This window comes from Tripterygium wilfordii, chromosome 23, assembly GCF_013401445.1.
Source record: "Tripterygium wilfordii isolate XIE 37 chromosome 23, ASM1340144v1, whole genome shotgun sequence".
Taxonomy (NCBI): Eukaryota; Viridiplantae; Streptophyta; class Magnoliopsida; order Celastrales; family Celastraceae; genus Tripterygium; species Tripterygium wilfordii.
In genome coordinates, this window is record NC_052254.1 from 10,344,648 (window position 1) to 10,364,731 (window position 20,084).

Below are 20,084 nucleotides of genomic sequence, written 5' to 3' on the forward strand. Positions count from 1 at the left end.
CTCGTTCTAATATTATTCGTTGTGAGTGGGAGAATTGCTATCTAATATATTTGAATGGACAGAAGAATTGTGAGATTAACTTCAGCACTGGCAAAAACCTGTGATTCGAATCAGACATGTACAAATAAGAGATGTCGTTTATAGGCTATCTCTTTCCATTTTTATATATGGAAAGTTTAAAAATCATCATATAAGAATCTAGAAATTGAAAAATGGAAATAGAAAAAATAAATAAATAAAGAGGAGGTTTGTGATGATTTTCAAATCTTTTATACTAGGTAATCTAGTATCCTTATCCCTGAAAAATAATTAATTCGGTCGTTGTGGTCGGACTCTACTATGGATTTCTGACCACATTTTCCATAGGACCCTCTCATCTCTTCCTTCTTCGAGCTCGGGTTATAGACAGAAGAATTAAGAGCCCTACATATAAGTTCCTAAATGACTAAATACATCAAAAGGTCATAAAATGTGTCCATGACTCGTCTTGCCCTAAAGTGAAAGTATATTTTATATATATCTTGATTAATGTGATACATTAAGCTAAGTAATACATTAATATTTATGATACATGAATTTTGTTAATAAATTTAGTTTTTTATTTATTTACGATACATGTATGAAAATTATTTATAAACAAATAAAACTCACTAATTTTATATTCATCTTGATTAATGTGATACATTAACCTTAGTGACACATAATCTTCATGATACATAAATTTGTTTCATATTTATGATAAATATATGAAGAATAATTCTCCTATGTGAACCAAAAGTGTGAACCAACTTTGTGAACTTCAAATCTAATGGTTGTAATAATACAAAACAAAAGTGGGGACCATAAATTTTCTGTGGGACCCATCACATTTATGGTTGAATATATAAGAATTTGACATAAAATTTTGTCAATGAATTTGACTTTATATTTATATTTATAGTACATGAATATATAAGAATTAAATATTAAAAAAAAAATCAAATGATACGTATCAAATATTTAGAGAGTTTTCATGCTTATGTGGCCTTATAAAAAATTCACATTACACTCTCTCAGTTTTAAGCTTCCAAGATACGTAAGTGATGATCGATTTCAATATAGAATTAGTGCAACTTTTGTCAGCCTTCCCGCTTTGACACGATAACTCACCAAAAATGGGAAAAAAAAGTTTCATTAAAAATCTCAAAAAATACTTGGAAAGTTGTAATAATGAGTTTTCTTTTTTTGCTTTTCTTGTTTTTCTATATTTGTTTCTTTCTAATCAGAACATAACATGTTATAAAAAGGATTGATAAAGACCAATTAGAAGTGATTCAATTGACTGGATTAAGTATATGTATCCAAAATTCAATCCCTACCGCAAACATATTTCTCTACGATATTAAGAAGCTAATAAGGCGGTCCAAACACCGAACCAATTTTTTATTTTATTTTATTTTTGGAAACTTTGGAGAACTGAAAAACAAGAATGATATTATTCAAAGTGGTGCAACCAGCTTTTCTATTTTATACAACAGCAGAGAGCATATTTCAAAATTAGCAACCACAAACCTCCTATTTAGCCATTCAGGCGAGTTCTCTGGACAAGGTGTCAAAGTCCACCTTTCCCTCCTGACTGGTTTTCTTCTTAATCAGTGCATCCAGACAAAGCACATACAAATCCTTAGAAGAGAAATATCGTTTCAAATACAAATTCAGCATCTACGACACAATCATAAACAAAATTAATTTACAGGCTCACCATTTGTGACAGAAAATATATGCAATCTCTCATCCTAAAGGTAATTAAATAGTGAACCAAAGGATGATCGAAGACAACAACAATCTTTCTTTTTCGCAACTCGATGACGATAGATATTATCATGTACAAAACAAAAATACTATTTTTGGCTTGAGAAGTCGACCGGCCTACACCAGAATGCATGCAGGATTATTTGGCAATGATATGACTAGGATGAGTACATGTTCCACCAAATTGCAGTAAAAGTTGCAGGAGAAGCCAACCCAACTCAACCCAACTAGCTTTCCCCACTGTACAACATTAACCTATCTCAGAACATCCGAAAGGACTGAAGAAAGTCTATGGAATAGAAGTGTGTATCTTGAGCTGCACTTACGGAATGTTTTCACGACTGCCAAAAAACATCCGGGTCATTGCTATACAAGGAGCGATCTTGAATTTCTTGGTTAGCTACATGGAAATCTACAAGTCGTGCTTGAATAATTTTACACAATATTAATCCTGAAGGAAGCATCCACCATTCACTTTCATCCCTGCAAAACCAATGACAACAGAAACACATTCAACATAATTTGAAAATGTGATGATAATAACCACAAAGCTTCTACTTGCCTCACATGGCAGGTACAACAGATTACTTACATGCTAAAATTCCAGGACTGAAAGTTCAAGTGTTGTTTACTTGAGTGGATCTTATACTGGATGAAACCGCACACAAAGGCAATTATCTGTGTCAAAAAAAAGATCAACGTAGATTACAATACATCTACATCACAGTGAAGACTACTGAAAAGTAAAAATAAATGGGAGCTCAGAGCCTCTAAGTTATCAAATACTAAAAAAAAAATTTCCATTTTGCAGGTAAGTAGTCAACCTCACTGGTTCATCCACAACTTGTCTCACCAAAAAAAAAAACTATTGTTACATATCATGTCACTGATATCATTTCATAATTGAAATTATAAGTACTTCCGATGCATATAATTTTTGCAGCTAAATGCAAAAGAATTTTACTCTGTAAATAACTTAAACTATTAGTAGGAAGTAATGCACAAAATAATGTAGATCAAGAAATGCACCAACTTACCACATTAATTAATGACGTAATATTCCATAGAGCATATAATCGTGCAACTCCTGCTGACCTCTTAGGTCCTTGAGTAAATAAAGCACTGATTCCAGCAGGGAATGGAAACAACAGACCAAGAGGAAGGATAAACAAGACCAACAAGAAGTCCAGCAAAGAAATAGAATACATCTGTAACAAAGTTAACATGACTAAGCTAATATCTCCCAGAAGTATAATAGAAATGAGCAAACCAACAAGGTCCTGCAATTATAGAGAGAAAAAAGATTCAGAGAAGTGCAACCAAATAATCAAAAAGCGAAGCGTCAATATGAGCATCCTACAAGCATTCCAAATACCTGATGACCAACCGGTTTGGCATTGTATAATATAAAAGAAAAAGGATAACTTATAGCCCTCTTTGTCTTGAGAGTTCGCAAACTCTTCGAATGCAAAATCCCTCCACAAATCCTTTTACATGTCATTAGATGTTCACAAACTCGAGAGTAATTCGGCCAATCCCCCCTGTAAGCCTTAAGCACACTGCAAATCACAACAGAAGAAATTGAGCCAAGATAGATAGTTAGATACTACTGGCACTAAAACAGTGACAATCAGTATGTTACCGTGATCCACACTCAGAAAGAACAGGTTCATCTTGTCCTTCCACTGCTTGTAGAGAACTCTGATTTTCAATTGCACAGACCACAAGCCCAAATTGACAATATCCAGAAGATGTAGGCTGAAACCAAGCAAGCTCAACATGAACTCCATATGTACCTAATGTAGGGTTTGCATGTGTTTCAAGCCAGCTGATAACGTGACCAAACGTAATTTTCAAGCGTCCAAGACGAACTAATCGCAGTTGTGCATTTAGACCAGCTACCAGTCGATACCATGTTGTCGGTGGGACAGACTGGAACATAGCAGTAAAGAAAAAAATCAGTAAAAACAGACCACAGCATGAAAAGAAGCTATATAGGTTCAAGAATTTGCATCAAGAACAAGCTAAAATACAAATATCAAACCTGACTCATGAGACTTGTAAGAATATTATCACTATGCAGAGAAAATGGAGCCATGTAACTTCCATTTCCTCCGAAGACTATAGACAACGGAAGTCTGTGACAAAGTGGAGGAGGAAGATCCGATCTCTTTTCATCTCCACCAAGAAAGAAGTCCACGTATGCAAGCATCAGATCAGAAGTTGCAGCCACCTGCACGATAACAAAGCTAACTGTTGATACATCAAATCAAAACAAGGAATAGTATCCTGCAGCGCAAATAAGGATATTAATAAAAGAAAATTGGCACCAATCAAAAGGAAATTGTGGCTGGCTTGTGATCTAATTGATAGCTGTATGATAATCTTCCTATTAATGGAAAGTATACCAACACAAGCGAGATTGATATTGAACTCACCCAGATGGAAGATACGCTTTAAACTAGAGTCAATTAACCATTTCTTTCAATTTGATTCACAAGTAATGCCACAAACATACGAACATCCAAAATCCTCAGTCAAGCTGTATTCAATGAGTTTTCCTTTCAAAACGATTAATACTATGGTCATCCGAGTAATATAGCCAACAATACTAATGAGCACTGATGTAGATATGATTGAAGAGTTTGCTTTACAGTGTATGGAGGCCTTTGATCGTCAACGTGGGAGGAAGCTTTGTGGCTAAGAAACAACATACGGACGTGCAGGCTTTAATTATTTAACTATTAGTTTTACTTAGTTTTGTTTCCTTTTTTTTAATTAAGTGTCTATGGGCAGATATGTCTTTAAGTATTTTCTTTTAGGGTTCCTACGTGACCTATTTATTTGGCTTGTTTTTGAGTTGAACATTATAATTGAGTTTATGATATAACTACGGCCGCCTACGCGTGAGCTGATTTACCTATAGTTCTTGCTTGTGCTGAAGCGAGGATTATAGAAGAGTGTGTTCTTGCTGGTGTGTTTGATTTTCTGCGTCTTATAATCTCGCGCTGCATCAGTTGGTATCGGAGCTTTGCACGTTCCTAGTCATGCCGCCAAGGAGAAAAGTTGCCGCAAATCAAGCAACTTTGGAGAAGGTGTATGCAAGGGATGATGCATATTTAGTTCATCAATTCGAACAGTTGGAAGGTCGATTTATGAGAAAGTTGGAGTTATTTGTACAACGATTAGAGGCCGCGTTGCATCTACACCAACAAACTCATCACCGAATTTGCAGAAGGCAGACGAGGCAGCATCTGACGAAGTCTTCGCTAACCCTTTTTGGGGATGATGGTACAAGAGAAAGGAAACAAATCAAAAATCCTGATCCAAGACGGTGGGATATAGGATTACCAGTCTGACAATTATTTGGAGATCAAGGAAGGATTGGATGCACCATCAACGCCAATCTTTAATGAAGAGGAACAAGAAGTGATAGGTTTATCCAAGCCATTTTTGGAGTTCGCGGATGAACAAGGTGAGCCAATTTTTGATGTTTATCCAGATGAATCAGATTTTTTGGTACATGAAGATATTAAAGAAGAATTAATGGAGGATAAATTGGACATCATTCAAGTACTAAATCCCGATAATCTTTTGGTGCCTGTTGAATTCATTGATTTTGTTATTCCAGAAATACTTGGAAAACCACATGGAGAGAACTTTTTGTTGATGTTGTTTCCAAACTTATTCAAGAGTTCAAAGTGGTTGCGTATATTGGGTACAAGGATGGTGATCAAGAAATCAGACGGTTTTCTATTACAAGTCTTCAAAACTCGAGGTCGAGTTTTCTCCAACAAAGGGAGAATGATGAAGATGGAAATATTTCTGATAAATATTTTATTTTGGTATTTTAGGAAATCAATTGTTTGTAAATCAATTAGTATTATTTTCTAGGAGTCTAGTATCTTTTTAAGTATTTGTTTCCTATTAGAAGTGTCTAGGGTTTCGTTTAGTTTACTATTTAAGGTTGTAACCCTCATTGAGTAATTTTAGTTTTGAGAGTTTTTGATTGAATAAAATTAAGAGACGACTAATCTTTTCCAATTCTTTGGTATTCGTTAGAATAAACAAAGTTTTGAAGCCTTAAATCTGGCATTCGTGTGTCGAATCAACAGATTTAAGTAGACTTGTTCCTGGTATTCGTGTGTCGAATCAACAGGTCCAAGTACGTGTTCCTTCCACCACGCTGCGCTGCATCAAGCACCCTCATTTTGATTCAAAATTTACAGACTACACATTATGTCATCAACTTCAATCTGAAGGAAACAAGAGGCCAGGATTAGATCTTCCCGATCATTATTCTTATGTGTGCATTTCCATCACCAACATGCAACACTTTCATATAAGCATAGCGCACATGTAAAATGAACAATTTCCTACGGGCCCAAGTTCCAACAGATCTCAATTATCTAATTTATTGGGTGAATCAACACAATCAGTTCTATGACCTTTTCAAAAAAAAAAAAAAATTTCCTCTTGATGGAAAAAATATAACTTCTTGCTAACTGCCCTATGAACAGTCGATGTTGTCATGTGAAGCTGGGAATTTGCTAGAAACAAAATTCTTTGATATGGATTTTCCAGGAAAAAAAATTGGACTGCAAACAGGCCACGATGTCCAAGCTTTGTCATCATATCCAAAGCTGCACAATAAAGATTCTCCCTGTTTATCCTATAGCGGGATTTTGGGAGGACCCCACAATAAATTGGGGAATTCAACTATAGAAGTATAGAACAGTGTTCGTGAATTCTTTCAAGTTTCAATGTATTAGGCAAAATAGCACAAGAAGAAAAGACAAAGGCCATTATCTGCAACTTATCTAGAAAATTTGCCTTATAGAAGTCAAGCATGGGAAGAAAGCGTTGAAAAAGAGACTTTTTTAGTTTTGTGACTTCTGCCAATGAATCAAGAATGCCTTCAAAACATTTGCATATCACAAGGAAGATATTATCATGACAAACACCCCAATAAAGTTTTATCATCATCCACAACCTAACTGGTCAAAAGAAAATTCATATTGATAAAAGGAATTTAAAATATCTAAAGATATTATAATGAGATAAATTGGAACAAGATAGACCTATCACTAAGGTGTATTAATGGGGAATATTTGTTAGGTTAAGTGGAGTCTTTTTTGTAATTTTAGTGGCCCTTGGGGAGTTTAAGTAGCAGTAAATCGTGAGAAGGGGATTTTTGGGTAAGTAAACTTTGGAGGTCTTGGCTCCTTCAAAGCCATTGGGAGGCCATTGGTTCCTCGAAAACCAGATTATCCTTGTCTTGTTCAATCTTCTATAATGTCAGTTCTATTCCATATACATCTCTCTCTATGTCATACCTGTGGTGTTGGTATTTGGACGTGTTCTCATCAGAACATAATAGACTCGCCAAGGGAAAAAGATGTACCTTAAGTCCTTCATAAAGAGCACGTGACCGACAAGAACGCAAACAGGAGTGATCATATTCAGATCGAACATATTCCCGAAGTTGTTGTAACTTCTTTTTCCTACGTTGTTGCATCCAGGACCATGCAAGTGGATATGCAATAATAGAAAGAATGCTGTATACTGATCCTTCCCACCATTGATAGGCAGCCAAGCCATTCATCTCATCCACAAATCTATTGAATGCATCTTCATATCTGCCAAGTAAATGAAGTTCAAAAACGAGGATGTGTATAAAAAAACGAAAAATAGTATGCTCCATAGGTTCCCGTACACCCAACAATACAAATTTCTACTTTAGACGTAATCTCAAACTCAAATAAGGGACAAAAACCACCAAAACATTATGGACCATGGACCAGATTAGAGAAAGAGTGCTCACACAATTCCCGTCACTTGTTCAGGAGGAGAATGAGGTAGATGCCAAGGTTCACTAAAAGTGTTTGGGCCCATGAAATACATCCTGTGCACATGACCTTGGGATTCCTCAGTTCTATTTGTTTCCATTACCTGAGAGAGAACAAAGGCATAATCCTGAGAATAATATGGGGATAATATATAGGTCTTCATAATTTTGCTATGTTTTTATGCAAAAGTATGAATACTGCATGGAAGTAATTGGAAACTGACCTCATTCAGTGACTCCAGAAAAGGGAAGGAGTGATCTATACGAGAGCTACGTTGAGGAGGCTGAAGAGCTGGTAATTCATCCCCACCAACATACTTCATTCGTGCAGCACTAAGAGCCAGAGATAAGAGGATGAGGAGACCTAAAAGAATAAGACTAAACAACCATGGTCCGCCAAATGTGTATACCAACTCTTCAAGAGCAGTATAACAATGTGGCATGTGATATCTGTCAGACATGCACTTGTATGGACAAGGACTCTCAGTGACACCTCCTGTTAAAAATTGAAGAGTGGAATCACCCAAATAATATGAAGAATCTCGAAATCATAAATCTTAGCACAGATGAGGAATAGCAATAATAACCATTGACAACAATTATCCGTAGCGAAAGGCAAATCCAAACTTACAGAAACTTAATGTTTTCAAGAAAGCAATAAATAGATAATAATTACATGCGACAAATAAATTGCATATGGCAGCAACAAAAACTTCTGGGAATACCTCGAATAGAAACGTATATGGCACGATGTGGAAGTTCATTAGATGAGCATTGACGACAAAGAGCTTTGTCAGACCCACTGGCATTCTTAAAAGTCCCAACCGGGCATTCCTGTATTATAATTTTCCCATATGGAAAACATAAGCATGTCAAGTGTTGAAGCTCATTAAAAGAATCATCAACTGATCCATTTCTTCCAAAAGAAACATAGATAAAACAATTTGATCTCTATGATATCAAGCACCATCTTTATAAGTTTTCAAATTTAACAATTGATTTATGTAAGAAATATGTTCCCTTGCCAAAAGAGATTTTTTTCAATAAAGCATTTTGCCATAGGAAGCTTTGAATCCTCTAAAGCTTTCAAGCGAAGTCAAGCATATTAATTATGCTTATTTTAACGTAACATGCTTATAAAATTCACAAAGAAATATTCATGCCCATTAAGGAGTCCCCAAGAATAACAAGAATACAATACTACCTCACAAAGTATACTGTAGAGCCCTTTGGGGCAGGGCTTTCCTGTAACACTCCCATCTTCACCAGCATGACCCTGGCCCTTACTAAATCCTCCCCTGCCATTAGGAAACAAAAGTTTCAAAATACATATTGTTAAATTTGGCTTACAGTGTCCCATACACTCTCTCAAAAAGGACCTATTAGAGGGGAGAGGGTACCAGATATATGCACATACAATTCACCTAAACTAGTCGATATGAGACATTTATCTCAAAACACTCCACCTCACTTGTGAGCTGGACAATCCAAAGGCCCAACAAGTGTAACAAACGAGTAAACCATGACCCAAGAAACGGATGGAGGTAAGGCGGTCCAAGAACACATCGCTAGGGGACATGCACTACTACCATGTTAAATTTGGCTCCTAGTGGCTCATACACTCTCAAAAAGGATCTTTTAGAGAGAGGAGATGGAACCACATATATCCATATATACTTCACCCAAACTAGACGATGTGGGACATTTATCTCTTAACACATATGATTATACAACGAGTTCATCAGTAACATTCTAGTGTTCGTAAAGATGGCAAAAATTGAAAAAGAAACACAAACACAATGCCTAAGGCGTGAATACATTAACAGGAAAAACCATGAAGGACTTGGTGTTTTCATCCATGATAACACTTCACCAAATTGTGCAAATAGGATCTTGGTGTCAATGTTGCGATAATTTTTTGAGTTAATTATACATTTATACTTGATTTTCATTCTATTTCTCAAGTTTTATTTCTTCACTTTCATTTCAAGGTAGCAGATTTTTGAGACATCCATTTGGGCATCCTGTTCGGGGAAGTGCATCCCAGTTCGGAGGATGAGGGGGGTAGAACATTCCTCTTAACAATGGTTTGACCCTAAATATATGGGATTAAAGATTGGATGATTGAACATACGAAGATCAGTGGCATCTATATGTAAAAGACTGTACATACAACTTAAAATATGACAATACTGAAATAAAAAATATATATAATTGATAGCATTTGATAGAATAACCAAATGAGATATCGAAAGTAAATCAGTCAATGCTTGTTTATACATACCTGGCTAGAATGCTCCCCTTCACACTCGCTATGGGTAGATACTCATCCCCTGTCGGTATATCTGCCCAATGAAAATGAATCCTTCCGCCCCCTCCACCACCACTACCACTAGGATTGCCATGTCCTCCAGCACATGTGATAGTAGAATGAACACCAAGCTCCAATGTATGAACAAACAAAAGAACGGTTCCACCAGAACCACCCCCAGGACCTGAATTTGGCACAACGCTGCCATCTTGCTTTCTGACATCTTCTCCAAAGCTTTCTCCATCTGCTCTAAGTGAACCGTAAATAGACAAACTCGACAGTGAATGCTCCAATGAACCCATCACTGTTCAATAAGAAAAACCAAGCCTAAGTGACCAACATTTACCAATAGGCATTTTTTACTATGAGCCAAGAAACTACTGACACAGCACTAGGGACTTCCAGAAGGAAAAGACAAGCATAACACTTACTTCTGAAGAGAATGTGCATACTAATAATGATAAAAGGAGTTCACAATGCAAATAAATGAAGAGGAAATATTAAAGGCCAACAAAAGTAAGAAAATATGGACAAGTCCCACAACAAGCCGCTTAATAATAGGTGCCTAAGGTGGCACTATGGAAAAGTTACAAATGATGAGCAATAAAACATATTCGCATACCCTTTAAAATTTGAAAAACCCAGGAGGCAAAGATGTACCTCGTGTTCAGTAGTAGCAAGCCTATAAACTTCATAAAAACCGGGAAAAAAACATATATATATAGTATCTCATTACATCCAAGAAGTTACCTATTATACCACCACCTGCAGTGGCACTAGCTACGCTATCATTTCCACTACCACTACCAAGTTCACAAGGCAATTCAGCATGGCCATAAACAGTGCCACCATCAATAAAGCTGCCGTTGTAATATGCATCCCCACCTTTGCCACCATGTCCACCACCACCACTGAGACCATTGTTTAAAACTTTGCCTCTACCTATCCCTCCAGTGCAGCCTGCAACAAGTTCAGACCGACATACCATAAAATAATTAAATCCTTACAAGCATGACAATTACGATTAGACAAAGTTCTAGTGCCGGAAATTCTCGAGCGAAGAACAAAAAAAATAGACGAAAAAAACTTTCTGTTCAATTTACACCCTTAAAAAAGGAAGCAAAAAAAGTCATGATTGCATTTGATACTCTATTGCTGCCTCATGAGCTCGCCGAAAACAGGTAACTGACAATGTACATCAAGAACCCAATCCTAAACCAACCCCCTTCATGCAAATCTCTAAAAAGATGTTGACCTTGCATGTGGACATAAAACAGAAAGCAGATAGGGAAATCCAGAAACTAGAACAAGAACCACTGTTTGCTGAAAGGAATGGTCTCAAAAATGAATCTTGGAACATCAGAGGAAGATCTTAGTTCATGTTAACCACCACATACTGATAAAAACTTACAGGCACAGGAGCAGACAACAAATGCATTTAATTCGCTTGTGTATTATGACTACCTCCATTTAAAAAAAATCGTTAACCACCAAAATTGTATAATACAAGCAAAGTGCAGTACCTAGTCCAGAAGCACTGATCAGACCAGAAGAGTGAACAGCTACAGTTCTAACCCAGTGAAAATGAACAACAGATCCCATTATGATTCCCTCAACAATCACATCTTCAACTCGACATATCTGAAGCAGCATGGAAAACCATATATAAGAAACCTAATGGAAAAGGTCATCATAGCATGGCAAACCATGCACCCATCTGACCAAGAGAAGAACTAAGTGCTCAATCTCAAAATGGAAGACCTGAAGCGTGAAGGACAATGAAGAGTTCACATTACAATCTTCAGGTGGATGAAGCAATTCCATCGGACACTCTTGAAAGTCACAGTACAGCCGTGGAGTCCTATCATTTCTTCAAAAAATGAATACACAACCATATACAGCGACAAAATGATCCAATTTTCAAAACTTACATATTATTATAACTGCCCTTGTCCAAGGGACCTTGCAAAACTGATCCACGTCCAACCTAACATACACAAAGGAAATTAACTGCATTCAGTAAAAAGGTAAACAACTCCCGTGCACAAGGCTCCCACAATGGGCGGGGTCGGGGACAGAGACAGGCAAGATGTAAGCAGACCTTACCCCCACATAATATGTGGAGAGGCTGTTTCCAAGAATTGAACCTGCAACTCTACCATTAGATACATCCAAACATATCTACTGATCAGATTTTTAAACAAAAAGCTTAAGTTACTCAAAAAGAGTAAATCACATGCATGTATTCTGTTAAAACAAATAAATCAACAAAAGAGTGAAGTGTATTATACCCTAACTCAGTCCATTATCAAACTCCTTATGATGTACATAGTGTTATGGGTAGCATCATCTAGTTTAAGCTAACCAGAGAAAGAACAAAAAACTGTTAACTACCAAATACGAAATGTACATTCAGAAGCACAAGAGTTGTCATTGGCTTACGTTGACACTGAAAAACAATGATAGAACCAAGCGTTGTGCTTCAATAATATTTCCTGGTCCAGACAAATTCAGAAATCCTTGCCCGTGAACTCCCAGATTAGCACTAGAATGTATCACTGACGATTCCTAACAACAAAATACGGTAGTATCATCCAACACTGAAGTGTTGTACTAGGACGTATCACTGAAATAGAGGAACATCATCCAAAAACCCGTGACCAAAATCTAGATTTTGATGTTAACAAGGAACTGTCAAAGTGTGTAACACACTAATACCTTGAGTACTAATAAATTACTGGCATCAAGCACGGACGTTGCCACAATTGAATCGCCATCACCATCTATAAGCATTTTTGAATTCCACATCAAGTGCATTTTGACCGTCATGCGAAGAGCTCCATATATCTAATTTATTCAAGCGTGACAATGAGAAATTTTGTCATTATAAAAATTAACAGCAAATAAATGATAATCTTGTATGCATCATTACATAAGGCAACAGAAAAATATACAAAGTCATAGAATACTCCAGTCCATAATGTGTCAAGAAGGTCAAACCATTCATGAGGGTAAATTCTGCAATACCTACACAGTTTGCATAAGCATCACTATAACAGACACCGCATATAACATAAAGAGTATAAAAGCCAACAGAATCTTGTATGTAGTTCAAACTATATGACCCAAATTAGTATTAAACCTCTAAATGGAAAAATGATCAAGATTCCTCAAAATAGGCTTTCAAAAACACCCTTAAGCCCAAAAAGAGACAGTATTATCAAGACATAACTAGTCAAAAAGCTAATCCCCTCATAAAATGAAATTGAGCAAAAGACACATTGTGCCAAACTGCCAATTTATCAGAAAAGAACCTTTTACCATAAAGCATTCCAACAAAACCGAGATTCTGAAATGAAAAATAGTTAGCCGCTTGCCTTGACAACTGAGTCACTCATTAGAAGCTCTTCCGCCATTAACTCAAACTCCGAGGAAGCATAATGTGCAAGCCCAAAGCTCAGCACAGCACCGCAGGATAGACGGATCTGTCCCTGAACCTAGATAATGTGAATGAACAATCGAACATTCAATATTTATGAATGAGCAATCAACGAAAAGGGGAGGGCATGGTTAATCTCATAGAATAGAGATGTAGGACATTTGTTATGCTAGAAAGGAATTGAAAAGAAGTCAGGTCGCTAAAATTATTTAACAGAATAACAAGAGCATCACACAAAATGCAGTTTTAATCACACAGGAATAAGTCCACCATGGTGGGAAATTTGACCAACACGGAACACTACTGCGGGGAAATCAAACATCGATAGCAATTAAAAAACAATATATTAGCCGTATTGGTAAATTATGCACCTAGAGCATATTAATATCACAGAAATTTAGGCTTAAAAAAAAGAAAGGTCAAGAAAGCAAGTGAAAATTAATTGTTAATATTAATTACTTTGTCATTGAGCCCTAACTTATTGGGTTGAGACATTTCACATCAGTTATACATATTCTAACACTATCTCTCACGTGTGGGTTGGACAATCCGACGGCCCAACACGTACACAAAAAATGAGGCCCAACACTAGAGCTACCCTCACACAAGGCCCACACTTGGGGCAACAACAAACACACGCAAAAGCCCACACATGGGGCAACGATAAATTGGGGTTTAAATTGCGGAAATTAAGGTTTGAACCCAAGACCTCCCGTTCCCATGCCATGTCAAGATCAATTACTTTTTCATTCAACATTTCAACCCAATAAGTTAACTTCTTGGTTGGGACATTTCACATCATTTATACATATTCTAACATTAATAAAAGTAACACAATGAAGAGGGAGGACACAAATTGGGAACTGTCTCGAAACAAAGAGTCAAAATACGACATTAGCCCAACTACTAGAAGCTACCTCCCATAAGGGTGTCCCATGACATTTCAGGGGGTCGCTACTCTAAACATACCCAACCACTTTTCTAATAAGATTTCTACATGAACTACCTTGCTATGAGCACTTTGCAATCAGGGAACCTTTTGTAACTCCTCCACCAACTCAAAGGTCATCTAAATTTCTCTACTGTGCACAAGGCTCCAACATGGAAGCGGGATTGGGGAAGGGCAAGATGTATGATGTATGCAGCCTTACTTCTGCATGTTGGAGATGTCAAAGTACACAGTTGTTTAAATAGTACAAAATGAAGATCTCTTCTAAGCTTGCATATGGACACCTGTGGGCCGCACTACCTTTGTGCCACCTAAACTAATCAATCAGACCAGTGATAAAAAAGTAGAAATATCCTATGTAGTTTTAACATCCAACTCCAGAAACCAACTCAATTTCATCCTCTGACGCTCCAAATTGTTCAGAGAATTAACCAACAAGCAATCATCTTCATTTTCTTAAAAATATTTACCTGTATTTGGTCCCCCACAAAAAATAGACAAGAACGCAAGTAGCGTATAAAGTCTGGAAGCCAGATTCTATCAAAGAGTGGAACAAGTTGCTCAGATGCACTTAATTGAGACACTTGATGACATGGCATGAGATGATAATGTTGGATAAGCAAACTGAAAAATGACTCTCACTTATCAAAGGGAAGTCATTTTCAACCCAAAAAGAGGGATATATTCCATTTAGCAGGCGGACATTTTCTTCACCAAAAGACTTGCTGGCCCCGAACAGTGGAAATATGAAAAATATTCTCCAAACTACTTCTCAGTAAAACAAAAGATGCCTGGCATTGATCTACAATGATTCCTAAATCGATGCATGAATATCTAAAATTCTAAGTATCTCATCACATAAAAGCAAAAACCCAATGACTATAAACTCGAATATACTGAAGCATTGACACAAGTACTTGATTCTTCAATTACCTGAACGCGACTCCAAAACAAAGGAACACAGGCTTTAGCGTGATCTTGAATGCGAACATTTGTCCAAAGTGGCTGCTTAGGAAAATCTAACAATAGTGTATCAGTATTTGTAGACAAGTTATGATTGCTCACAATAAGAATCCGAGGCACAGCATCATAATATGTCCCAGCAGCCCCTGAGTTTTCAGCACAGCCAAAACTCCTTCCCCCTGCAGAAAATCTGATCAATATAACATGTGGTCACCAAGATAACATCATAACATATGGGAATATGCAATCACGCAGAAAACATGAAGGTGAACAAATTAATATAACATAAATTGCTCACCATTTTCAAACGTGCTTTCTAGATTGTTACTTAGATTTTTTTCTTGTCGTTGTTCACAAATTGGTCAGTCGTTGTGGAAAACAATTCATTGGGGAATACACCAAAATCTTTTTATCCGTGCATAATGCAAATGTTTGTAGGGAGGAGGGAGGAAGACAGAAAGTGTGTGTGTATGTGAGAGGGAGAGGACGGGAGTATCTCATAGCCTGAACAACTCATGAGAAGAAACTTATTTAAAAGGCAAATATACTATTCTAACTCTCAGTCATACCATGAATAAAGAATATTGTGTCATCGTGCCTGCTAAAAACATTAACAGAAATTCTTCCACCACCTCCTCCAGCAAATCCATCACCTCCAGAGGCACTTATCCTGCCACTTCCAGTCCTGCTCCTCACAAAAGAATCTTCTCAGTAAAAAAAAATGTGAAGCCAGTCGAGATATAAATACAAACACAAAGGGCATTCTTGACTATAAATAAAAGAATGAAATTCAGTAAGGTGAACTATTTGATGCAGAAATGAGAAATTGTTTTTTTTTTTAAAAGTTCAATTAGGTGTTATTTTTGGTCCATTAATTCCTGATTTGAGTGTTCTTCTAGTGTTCAGCCTGTATGTGTCACCGTTACTTGATTATATTAAGTCGGAAAGTCTTTACTAATTAGTTTCCCACTATTAGGAAGTACCTGTCAAAGTTGAACTATTAAAACCAGGAGTTCTAAGTCACATTCTAGTTATGAATCCCAACTCTGCACATAACAACCCACACACTCTTCACATACTATCAATGTTTTGAGAGGAATAATTGAGCTTGGTTAACTAGAAGCATATTATCCATGTTTAAGAACTGAGTGTTTGGTTTAACGAGAGGCATGTAAGCACAGGTATTCTCCTTCCCCTCTCCTCCAATCTTGCTTACTTACAAAGTGTAGTGTTTCTGTTCACAGCTTCAAACTGCCCTGTTATCTACTTCTCATGCTTTATTTTAACTTTCAAACTTTCTGCTACTATTACTCCCTCATAACACTCTTCACAACAAATTTTAAGCTTCAACCCTGCTTAACTGCTAGCTTTTCTTTTCGTCTTTTTTTTTTGAAAAAAAAAATTAGCATCCCCACTCCAAAATAAATTCTCTTATCTAAAAGAATGAAACCTAAAATCCCTAATTTCTCAAACCTAGATGACCAAAAGCGCCTGCAGGATACATTTGATGACATTCAAAGGTATCCTGCATCAGCATTCAAATAACATAAGAAGCATACATCACTTGAAGGATGCACAGGACAACTAAGTACTATTTCATTTTTTAAAACCTGTCAACTTACATTCAAAACAAACTCAATAACAATAAAATCACGTTTAACCACTATTAAGTATGAATTAAGACTTAATTCAGCAAATATTTCTGTCCAAGAGAGACAATAGAACAAAAACCAGAGTTACAAACCCACCTCACCCAATCCTTAAAGTCAAGATTTTTAACTAGCAGGATTTATTTTCAACGAATAAGAGAATTGTATCAAAAATTGTTGAAAAGGAGCTCCAATCAAGAAGCAACAGCACACATACTAACATATTCCAACAAAAATGTTCAATTTCGTATCTCCATTTACCATTAGTGGAATCTATAATAAACTATCAAAGCATCTAATAGTAAATTAAAAGTTTTCAAAATTCATGAAAGAACAACTCATATTTTAGGCTCAAAATCATCAGCTTGATGTGCCACAAGCCAAAAACCCAATTACTTCATTACCTCATCAACAATTGTCTTAATTTTTTGCAATAATATCAAAACTTAAACACCTCTTAATAACCTTCTTCTCGTTTCAAAGTATATTCACAGTTCTTAGTTGCCATATACTCTGGCTGATTATGGAAAGATATTCTTACAGCTAGCAACAGTCATGATGAATACATCGAAGTGCAGGAAATTAATGTAAATTCCAACAAAAAGGAGCTTGATATAGCATCTGCCAGCTCAAGAACAGCCTTCATATTCTATTTGGTTCTCCATTATTCCTTTCAGAATAACTCAGCTCCAAGTAAGGCGAAAAAAACCAGCATGAATTTTGCATAATCCCTTTCCCCACACAACCACGATCTGCATGTCCATTGTCTCATTTCATAGCTTGTTATCTCCTAATGACACACTTAAATTTTCAGGAGTTTTCTTTCACAAATCATAGAAACACAAACTGCACACAGAGGATTCTTATGTTTATAACTTTATAGTCCACATGCTAAAGAAAATCTGGAGTATTTGGGGAAAAACAGAATGAAAAAAATTATTCATTAAACCCTTAGAAATTATATTAATAACGATTTGCTTTGACAACCCGATAAGGCAATCAAACACATAAGGAAACGTCCATTATTTCCCCTTTACTTACGACATATGCCCCCAACACCTCATTATGGTAATCCAACTAGGAGGATTGAGAATGTGTGCATTAAGTAGTATTTCTCCGTCATGGTTATTCAAAACATACAAATCAAACATGTAACCAACAGACCATGGAAACAGTGTCAATTTCAATCCTAAAAATAATGATTGCATAAGAGACATAATTAAATCAATCTAGTAACTTCAATTTATGAGTCATAGCACTTACATTCTCTGTGCCTTGATAAAGATGCTTCCGCCAGATCCACCTCCACCCTTTGTACCACCATCACCGCCATCTGCAAGAAGACTCCCACCAACCTCTACTGTGCTGTTCACCTCCACCCTTATCATCCCACCTCCTTCTCCACCATAATTCTCTTCTTTGTTAGTTGTCCCTCCCTTACTCCCATAACTGGACGGCTCAGCTAAGGATGACCATGAATAAGCATCCCCACCCCATACATCATCGGGTAGCTTCTTATTATCGGTCACACAACTCGCCCCTCTCCCACCATGACCCCCACCGGAGCCCTGATCCCCAGTGGGACTCCCACTGGTCTGAGCTGGAGGTGCACCCGCCAACGCAGTCGTGTTGATCATCGACCCCTCAATCAAACTAACATTCCAAGCTCTCACATAAACCGAGCCCGCAATAATAAAAGCATTTCGACCTAATCTGAATTCGCTACTCATATTGAAAGCTATTGAACAACCTGTTACAGGGCAGCTTAAATTAACACCCTGTAGTATGTGCAGACTACCTTTACCTTCAATATACACGTCCTCTTCAAAACTCAAGGAGGAACTGAGCTCGCATATGGAGTCAAGAGAGCCAACGCCATAGAGATCTCCTTCGCACGATAGCGACGGAGGTTGAGGCGGCAGAGCAGGCGGCGGCGGTGACGGAGGCGAGTAATCACCGTGAAACGTAAATTCATCATACCCGATGATCGAGAATTCATCATCATCGCATAAAGAAGGTATTGCGCGGAAGAGCACGAAAACACCAAAAACGGCTATAAGATTGAAACAAAGGTGAGCAGAGGCCATTGGAGGAGGAGATTCATCACACTGACAAAGCCACCTTCCAAGGCTTCAATTGGGAATATTGGATAGAGAAGAGGGCTACGTGGATTGACGGTTTCGATGCGTTGAATTGGGGACTACTGAATGAGAGAGTTTGGATTGCAGTGTGTGTGAATAAGCTTTCGTGAGAGACAGCGTAAGGAAGAAAGTGACAATTTTGGTAGGTAAAGAGGTGTCGGGAGTGCGGAGAACGAGCAGGGGCAGGCAACAGACGGCTCGATAGGTGTCGCGTGTGCGTGTTCTTGTGCGGGCCGAGTGTAAAACATTATGGGCTTGTTTGACAATGGGCTATGACACTACCGGCCTGTCGAGAATAGACATGCTTGATGGTCCGGCCCAATTTTCTAATGTTAATTGCTGGCCTGCTGATGGCCATTTGTGTTTTTTTTATACAGGAGAAGGAAATGAGGAAAGCTCGAACTCGATACCTTTATAAGATATCACACACATGAGTGTCATTTGTTAATGGCCACTCGTTGAATGGGATTTATCAGCATTCATTAATTTTCATTTTCATGTGTTTGACTTGGCGTAATTCACAAGTTGCCGCGTGGGTCCAAGTTGACACTATATTATGAATATCTATAAAATGGGTAACAAATGATAACTCACATTTTATACATTATCATAACTAACTTCGATCTCTACTAAAACTCAAAAGTCAAAACTTTTTGAATTCATATTGTTTGACTCTAAAGAGATTCACCACTACGCTATCACCCAAGTGGTTTAACAAATGTGATGACTACATAATGTCTTCTTTTAATCGGTTTGAAATTGAAGGGAAATACATGATAGTATAATGAATTGATGAATAAAAAACAATAAGCTTATTTATTATTCATCGAATCATCGTTAGTAATACCATAGTTCATGGTTTACAAAAATGTGTAGTAAGTAAGCTCAGGAGTCCATTGATAAGACAAAACGTTCAATTGTTGGGCTTGGTTAGAGTACGTTTTGGGCTTTTGGAGTGTTGTACGTGTACCCTTGTTCCCTAACTTCTGCCAG

At 37.1% G+C, this 20,084-nt stretch overlaps 1 protein-coding gene across 2 annotated transcripts; it reads right to left on the minus strand.

Moving 5' to 3' along the window:
* Positions 1–1,528: 1,528 nt before the first annotated feature.
* LOC119992644 lies at positions 1,529–19,258 on the minus strand. Of its 2 annotated transcripts, XM_038839443.1 has the most exons (23): positions 18,214–19,258; positions 15,871–15,986; positions 15,272–15,480; positions 13,328–13,447; positions 12,669–12,797; positions 12,393–12,518; positions 11,882–11,937; positions 11,712–11,811; positions 11,474–11,591; positions 10,701–10,910; positions 9,924–10,254; positions 8,844–8,937; positions 8,365–8,473; positions 7,864–8,135; positions 7,616–7,743; positions 7,196–7,430; positions 3,836–4,024; positions 3,434–3,723; positions 3,167–3,350; positions 2,829–3,071; positions 2,384–2,469; positions 2,118–2,274; positions 1,529–2,031 (listed from the first exon to the last, which is right to left on the minus strand). In XM_038839443.1, the coding sequence occupies exons 1-22, from the start codon at positions 19,035–19,037 to the stop codon at positions 2,127–2,129; spliced, it is 4,317 nt and encodes a 1,438-aa protein (XP_038695371.1). In that variant the 5' UTR covers positions 19,038–19,258; the 3' UTR covers positions 1,529–2,031; positions 2,118–2,126. The 2 variants fall into 2 exon arrangements, with proteins under 2 accessions (XP_038695371.1, XP_038695370.1); XM_038839442.1 differs by having other exon boundaries at positions 1,529–2,274; positions 18,214–19,257.
* Positions 19,259–20,084: the final 826 nt, after the last annotated feature.